General features: G+C 34.1%; 1 protein-coding gene across 1 annotated transcript; it reads left to right on the top strand.

The window, feature by feature from the left end:
- The first annotated feature begins 574 nt into the window (after positions 1-574).
- Positions 575-3,250, top strand: LOC126702030 (CASP-like protein 4A3). The gene is made up of 3 exons (XM_050400628.1): positions 575-1,352; positions 2,289-2,424; positions 2,903-3,250. Exons 1-3 carry the CDS (start codon positions 697-699, stop codon positions 3,095-3,097), a joined length of 987 nt encoding a protein of 328 aa, XP_050256585.1. The 5' UTR covers positions 575-696; the 3' UTR covers positions 3,098-3,250.
- The last annotated feature ends 5,684 nt before the right edge of the window (positions 3,251-8,934 follow it).

Here is an 8,934-nt window from a genome sequence, read left to right on the forward strand (position 1 = left end):
GTGCCATGCCCCCACACACATACCATTAGTAAAGAGTAATCCTAATCCTACAACTTTTCCCCTAACTCGCGCGGCAAGTTGTGGGTTAGATAAGTCCTAAGCAGTGTAGCTGTGTACTCGTTATTTTTAATCTATCACTCAAAACTTATAACCTGAATAAATTATAGTAAAAATTGTGGTCATCACATTTTTGTAATGAATAAGTCTACTATTATATTAATTTTCATAACTTACTTACGAGGTGAGTTGTAAGCGGTGAAGATAAAATAGTAGATTTATATCGATTTGAAACTAGTTGCGGTATTAGACTTGCTCTTTCATAAAACATGAAGCTTCCGTTTGGGAAGCGTGTTTTGTGTCTTTTCCAGTAAAAGTGTTTTTTCTGTGAATCCTATGTACTGTTTACAGGACTTACAAGTATTTTTATTCAGTAACTTTTTCTTTAAAACGGAATCCTATGTTATTATTTACACATTTAAAAATTATTTTACTACAATATTTACAGTTTTCAGTTTTTAACAATAACAAGTATCTAAACCGACCCGAACCCGAAGTTAAAGCCTATCTCACTCTCACTTTCACTTTCTCGCTTACTCAAACTTTCTTTTTCCGAGTCCCCAAACAGACACTTTCTTTTGCTTTTTCTCTCTCTTTCTTTCTCACCCGCCTTAAAATCAGAGAAAGCCAAAGCAAAGAATGGAAACTCAAACTCAAACTCAAAACCAAAAGCAAAGCCAAGAAACATTGCCACAGCAACAGCAGCAGCAAAACCAGAAGAACATGAAGAAGTCTTCGTCGAAAAACTCCGATTCATCGGCTCACTACAATGACTCGCCTCACTCGCCCCTCCGATTCCACTCGCCACTCCGATCCGAACTCGGCGACCCTCCCGAGACGCCTCCGTACCACTCTCCGGAGGCCTCGCCGGAGAAGCCGCCGCTGGACTACTCCAAAGCCGTCGTCGCCGTCGACAAGTACACTCAGTTCTCTCCGCAACAGTCGACGCCGGAGAAGCCGAACCTCACTAACAACAATAGCAACGCCGCGTCGCAGACGGAGAAGTCGCCGTCGCCGTTGATGGTGTTGAGCAGGGCGATGAGGGAGGAGCCACCGATGTCGGTGACGAAGGTAGGTCCCAGCGGCGGCGGAGTAGGACGCGGAGTTGAGGATGGTCGGAGATCGGCACATCTTGCGATGCCGAGGAGGACGAAGAGAGACATGATGGTGGAAAAAGCTGCGTTAGGGTTTAGGTTCAGTGAGATTGTGCTCTGTTTGATTTCGTTTTCGGTTATGGCCGCCGATAAAACTCAAGGTTGGAGCGGCGACTCCTTTGACCGTTACACTGAGTACAGGTCTCTCTCTCTCTCTCTCTCTCTCTCTCTCTAGTGTAATGGCTTTTCTTGTTTGATTTTGTTGCTAAGTTATATAGTTAAGCTAATAGTGATAATCAAGATATTGACTATTTTAGAAAGTTGAATATGCCTTAATAAACTAGAAATTTTGGGAAGAGAAAGAAAAATTTAGTGCTAATTATGTCTTTGATTTGTGTTAAGTTTGTATACATAGATGCCAAGAGCCTTGTAGTAGTATTAAAAAAAATTTAGGACTCGAGACGGGTCTGTGTTTCGGGGTTTATATTAGAAGTGTGATTTTGAGACTTTGAAAGAGAGACTGATATGGTTATTGGTTTGTAGTGTAGACTTTGAGGCTTTGAACTAATGAATGTTTTTGTCGGCTAATTTGCTTAGCCCATCGGGGGTTAATAGCCCCTGGATTATCCGGTAACTGGTTTTGGCGGGTGGGGTTAGTTGCTCCTAGGAGTTTGATTGACAGTGAGGATTGTTATACAGCTACGTGCAACTAATCTGAGTGGAAGGAGCCTTAGAGCTTACATAGAAATCAATTTGTCTCTTGTAGACATGGACCCAGTGATTCCAAGTCGTTTTGATGTGCCCTGGGTGAACATTACCCTAAGAATTAATGAAAAGTACCCACCTTAACTTACCTCAAATTCAATTAGACATATCTTAAAGCATTACTTTCTGATTGATTAAAATTTAATATTTGAACAACTTATTGGATTCTCCTTAAAAAATCATGCCTAAAATGGCTGAGTAGTGCAACATAACTGCATTGTATGGATTTAATCTGCCAGAAATATTTGCTTATGTTTCCTTCTTCATCTTCTTCTTCGCCCCCTCACCCCCCCCTCCTTTCCCAACCATTTTCTCGCCTTATTTTCTTCTTTTGAGAGATTTGATGTGATTGTAGAGCTCATTTGTTTGCAGGTATTGTTTATCTGTGAATGTTATCGCATTTGTATATTCAGGGTTTCAAGCATTTGATCTAGTTTCCAATATGATCAGCGGGAAACATGTCATCCGCCACCACCTACGTCGCCACTTTATATTCTTCATGGATCAGGCAAGTAGTGTGACTTCCATTTCAATACTGTCATGTTTTCTGCACAATGGCACCATGCAATATTGTAATCTTGTAATTTAGTTTAAACTTTGGTTTGACTTTTTGGGGCTTTCCATATCAGTACTGTCATATATCACTAGGATATCACTACTTTACTATTTTAGTGCAGTAGACAATGAATCTTGGACATTATATGAGTTAGACAAGCATCCTTGATTTGGTGGCAGTTGTTGCTGTTAGCTTGAGCATGATGTTTTAGCTTTGACTAATTTGGGTCTAAACACATTATGATATGATAAAGATGGTGGTTTGATTCAAAATCAGTACAGGTGTTCATACAGATTAGTCTTGGGGTTTTTTTTTTGGTGGTTATGTTTAAATGTCCGTGTCCTTTATTTGCTTGTCCACATGTTCAGTTTACATTCTGAGCAACATGTGTTTGCGCCGGTAGGTAATACTTTGTTAATTTTATTTGCAGGTACTAGCTTATCTTCTCATATCAGCATCCTCATCAGCAGCAAGCCGGGTTGATGATTGGCAATCAAACTGGGGGAAAGATGAGTTCACAATAATGGCTAGTGCATCAGTTGGGATGGCCTTCCTGGCTTTTGTTGCATTTGCCTTTAGTTCCCTCATCTCGGGTTACTACCTGTTTGCACATGGCTCTACATGATCTTGGAACGAGTTTTACGGTTCTTCTTCTTCTTCCTTTTTTCTAATTTTTATGCTGTATCACATATATTTATGTTGTACAGACAAACATAAAGTCATAGAATTTGTTTCTTCTTAATTAGATAAATAAAATAATGTAAAGAGTTGGGCTGCTTGATTTGGATTCTCAATGGCATCGAAAGTGAAACCATTCCAGTGTCTCACTAGAGATTGCATGTTTTTGGCTGCATTGAACTATCCACTTCCTCTCAGGGTATATGGATCCCACAACTGTACATCAAATATATACACATCTTCTTCTCTCACAAATGTCCATTCATCGAATATACCTGCATCTTTTCTCGCAATGTGTGAATCTTACATGATTGTGGAGTCTTTACACTGTGAGAGGGATAATGCATTATATCCAATCTATGAAATGACTTTGCACAATTTTAGCCATTACCTTGAAGGCAATTCATGCAATTAGTAAGAGTCCCATTAGTATGCATGAAAAAAATGCACAGAAGGCAGAAGCATAGTGTTATAAAAGACATTAATCAAATGGTGTTTCATTGTACTTTTGTGGTAGTACTTACTCTTGACTAAACCATTTTACCCAAGAACCCTATGTGTTCAAATCTCATAAAAAAAATTTGTCTGATCACGTTTCCTGCAATAAAATATGAACATGGTAAGCCGAACACTGGAAATTTTCAAGGCCTAGTTGGGTGACCAGATAGTGGAAAAAAAAAAAAAGCCCAAGAGAATTCTGAAAGTATTGGACTATTTTTATTGGAAAAGAAAAACTTTGAACTAGCAATAATTTCTAGAAGTAATTACTAGATAATTGTTCCAACCAGATAGGCTTGACTTTGTCAACTAAAAATTAGAGAGAATTGGCAAACTGCACTCAGGATATATTGATTATAGGAAAAATAATTCCCTTGATCTGAAATGCAAGGAAAAGCTGGTAAAACTGTATAGCAATAGTTTTTCTTAACAAATATTCTTCAATGAATAGTTTTTCTTCTTGTCTTGCATTAAAGTACTGTCAGGCTTCTGCATGAATTCTTTATAATATTTAAAAATCCTTGTATGGTTTCATTATTTTTAACAAATATTCTTCAATTAGTTTTCTTCTTGTCTTGCATTAAAGTACTGTTAGGTTTTACATGAATTCTTTATAATTTTTAAAAATCCTTATGTGGGTTTCATTATTTTTAAACTGCACTGATTTAATGTATGTGTTATTAAAATTAAAGTTTAAGGTTTAACTTGAAACAAATATGGAACTTTTGGATTTATTATGTATTTACTCAATTTTTATGAACAGCAAGGAAGAAGAATTCCTCCAACCCATCACGTGACAGTTAAGACTATATGTATGTATTAAATTATATGATTCATTAAATCATGTAAACAAGTCATGTGGCTATTTTAGCAAGTCATGTGATGGTTTCAAAAAAAAAGTCATGTGAGTAGAAGTACATGTGAATTACCAACGTGGGTTTCATTATTTTTAACAAATATTCTTCAAGTAATAGTTTTTCTTCTTGTCTTGCATTAAAGTACTGTTAGGTTTTACATGAATTCTTTATCTATACTATTATTTAAGGGATTTCTTATGTTTGGATTCCTCATTTTTTAGTTCAAAAATACCCCTACACCTTTATGTTTAAGTAAAGACAAAACTAAAGAATAATTCGGTAAAAATACAACTCCAACTCCCATTAAAACATTGCCTAAAAAGTAGAACTACTCTCTTGTAAATTTTCAAATTGTTTTATCCACTTATAAATTAGATTCATTCTCCAAAAAAAAAAAAAAACACTTATAAATTAGATTCTTAAAATAAAAATTATATATATAAAATAAAAACACGGGATTTTTTTTTTTTTTGCTAAAAAAAAAAAGGCTCATCGCACATGCGTAGTGTGTGTGATGAGGCTAGTAATATTTAAAAATCCTTGTGTGGGTTTCATTATTTTTAAACTGCAATGATTTAATGTATGTGTTATTAAAATTAAAGTTTAAGGTTTAACTTGAAACTAATATGGAACTTTTGGATTTATTATGTATTTACTCAATTTTTATGAACAACAAGGAAGAAGAATTCCTTCAACCCATTACGTGACAGTTAAGACTATATGTGTGTATTAAATTACATGATTCATTAAATCATGTAAACAAGTCACGTGGCTATTTTAGCAAGTCATGTGATGGTTTCAAAAAAAAAAAGTCATGTGAGTAGAAGCACATGTGAATTACCAACGTGTTTGGTGGCCTAGTAGAAGGGGTCTTGAGCCTACAAAACTTCACTATGAGGAATTTCTTGGGTTCAAGTCACCCCTCTATCACTAATACCAACGTGTTAGTGCTCCTTATATTTCATCATAAATGAAATCTTAACCTGGGAGAGGTTAGAGGCTACTATGAGTTAACACTCAAGTAAGGAAGCCACCCTAGTATAGTGAATAGCAGTCCTTGAAAACCCTCCCCACCCTTCTATGGGAGTGAATAGAGAAACCTGGGCCAGCCATAGAAGCATTAAACATGTAGGCCTGAATAACAAGGATGGCTTTCTTGGGCCAAAACATAATATATTGAGTTTACTATGTCCAACCCGACTGGGCTAGCCTGCTTAGAAATTGCTGGAACAAAGTTGGGTCAGCTATAAACTCTTGAACAAAGCCTATGACTCGTTGCTAAGCAAATAATTAGTATGGTGGTGTTACTTTCCTCACTTCCCAAGATTGACGTTACTCTGTCTGATCTTTTACCCTCAAAATGGGAAAAAGCTCACTCCCACAACTTTTAAATTGTGTTTGGATTAGCTTTTGGCTGAAAAGCTAATCCAAATCCTTCTTTTCAACTGTCTGAGCTTTCTGAATTACTATACTATTCTTACTTATCACATAGGAATTTCCACCACTGATTCAACAGGAAAAAATTGGACCAAATATTTCACTTCCTTGTCTAGTTGTCTCACAATAGACAAAAAATTTTAAAGGATAGGATTATTAATGAAAATAAAATAATAGTAGTAATCTTTTTTAAAAGGTCATTTACTTTACTGATTATTTTTAAAATGTTATTATATTAGAAAAGCACAGTTTTTGATTATTTTTCTTATATTACAGTAAATAAAAAATTGACACCTACTAAAGGAGCACATGGATATTAGAGTTAGAGCCTTTTCATTCAAGATATTATAAATTTTAAAGCATATCTATTATCATATTATTTAAAATTTTAAATGAAGTGATAATCTCTAAATTATCAAGTTTAAGAAATAAATATTAACGGTGAAATGTACTTACTCCATTTAAAGTGAAATGGATAGAATTTTATTGTACAGATAGATAGTAACATTATAAAATTTATCCAGGCTTATGGCTAGTGCTCAACTGGGTTACAGGTGTATCAAATCAATGGACCGATTGAAATGCCAAACCCACAAATAGATGCTTATCCAACCGTAATGAAAATTGATCTAAAATGACATTATAAATGTAATGTGATTGTCTTGTTTAAATACTGTGTATAGTGTGTAAAAATTAACTTTATAAGGGTTGGTTTAATATTTTTTAAGATCTCATTATATCCATGAGATTCTAGCTAGCATATTAGAGCCACCTCCAAGGAATTCCTCCCTATAATAACTTGGTATTTGTGAGACCAAGAAACTACTCCAAGAGATTAGTTTAATGCTCAAAGAGCTGTAAACGCCGGCATTTCTTAACAAAAAAAATAAAAATAAAATAAATAAAGAAAGGTCTTGCACAAAAATTACAAATTTTGTAAGTGATTATATATATATACACAATAAAATTGTTAGTGTTACAAGACATAAAATAAAAATTTGTTTGATCAAATGCTTTTGTTCACAATATATCCAATATCAATGATACTGAAAAACAAACTTTTAAGGTAAACCCTCAAATCCAGGACCCCAAAACACACTTCTCACATAATGACACTAAGCACTAATAAAGTTTTGTCTTTAAACTCTTTACGTACCAAAGCAAATCAAAGTTGCACTATACCTTTGGATCTTTTTATTCTTAATATGGGATTACTATTTTCAATGAAAATCATTATACCTCTGTACTATTTCTTTCTAATCAATGTGGGATTTTCAAAACCAACAAGCCTTTACATGTTAACACTTATCCTTTCATGAATTGGGCTCAACAAATTTCAACCACAGAAGTGCTTTACAATGTCCTCAACAAGTGGTACAATTAATGAGTACAAATTAATTCCTGAACTTTGTTGGATTTGGCTTTTCAATCATATCATTTACATTTTTTTCAAAAATATTTATCTCTTTCATCTATTATTATCTTCCATTTGTGGTGATATAACTAAAACACTTCTCTTTGCCTTGTGCTCCACCATAAACATTATGATATGATCCACCTTTAACTGTATCACCGATTGACTTAGAGTCTGTTTGGATACCACTTATTTTGTTGAAAATTGAAAACTTGTTGCTGAAAACAATGTAGCAAAATAATTTTTAAGTTATGAATAGTGCCGTGGGACCAAAGATTTACCTAGAAATCTGCGTTTTCACAAGTTTGGCTTGGTCGTGAACAGTGCCATGGGACCCAATCAAAAACGCAAAACGCAAAAGAATTTATAGGCAAATGCACACTTATACAAATTAATTCCTACAAGTTTTCTATCCTTTTATCATAACCAAATGTCCTTTATTAACTTTCATAACTCCACCATATACAAAATATATTCATAAACCAGAGATTTACCTAGAAATCTGCGTTTTCACAAGTTTGGTTTGGTCGTGAACAGTGCCATGGGACCCAATCAAAAACGCAAAACGCAAAAGAATTTATAGGCAAATGCACACTTATACAAATTAATTCCTACAAGTTTTCTATCCTTTTATCATAACCAAATGTCCTTTATTAACTTTCATAACTCCACCATATACAAAATATATTCATAAACCAGAGAACACAATTGAAATAAAGAAATCAAATTCTCTTTCCAACTTCAAAAACATGTCTCAAATCTTAACAAACCCATCAAAAATTTAAATTTTTACCTCTCATAATCTTACAACTTTGCATTATATGTTAGCTAATATTACAAACTTTAGTTAGAAGCCTTGTATATATCAACCAAATATTTGTTCCAAACACATGTGAAATGACCAAACAAAACCCAAAACCCATGATTTTTAAAATCAAATCATACCTTTGGAAACCATTAGAATATCATATCATCATTCCTCTTATATGCTACAATAATTGTGGTGTCATTGGAAATTTCATAGTCACAATTTTTCATATATTTTTCTAAATTAGCTGACTTCATACATTAATACCACATATGTACCAACTAATTATAGTTTTAGCACTTCACATCATTAATATTCTTCATTGGATGAGAATTCGATCTTGACTTCTCCTTATTAAAGTTTTTTCCTATGACATATTTTACTATGATTATATTCATACTACACCAAAAAATGTCCAATATTTCAAATTATATTTAGCTTCTTAAGTTTATGACTGTTTTAAAAAAAAAAAAAAAAAAAAACCCACTGTTTTTACATCGTACATGCTCCAAAACACTAAATTTTAGCCATTTGATGGGCTATAGGCTTGAAAAACGCCACTACAGGCCCATTACTATAGCAGCGTTTTAGAAAACGCCACTATGGGCGCCTATAGTGACGTTGTTTTCAAACGCCACTAAAAAAACGCTGCTATAGGAAGATTTTTTTAGTGCGTCAGTGATATAGATGACAAATTTTCAACCTTGAAACCCAAAAACTCAACATTCTCAAGCCAAGACCCTAATATGTGGGTTAATTATAATTATCCA

The sequence above is a fragment of the Quercus robur genome, chromosome 10, assembly GCF_932294415.1.
Source record: "Quercus robur chromosome 10, dhQueRobu3.1, whole genome shotgun sequence".
Classification (NCBI taxonomy): Eukaryota; Viridiplantae; Streptophyta; class Magnoliopsida; order Fagales; family Fagaceae; genus Quercus; species Quercus robur.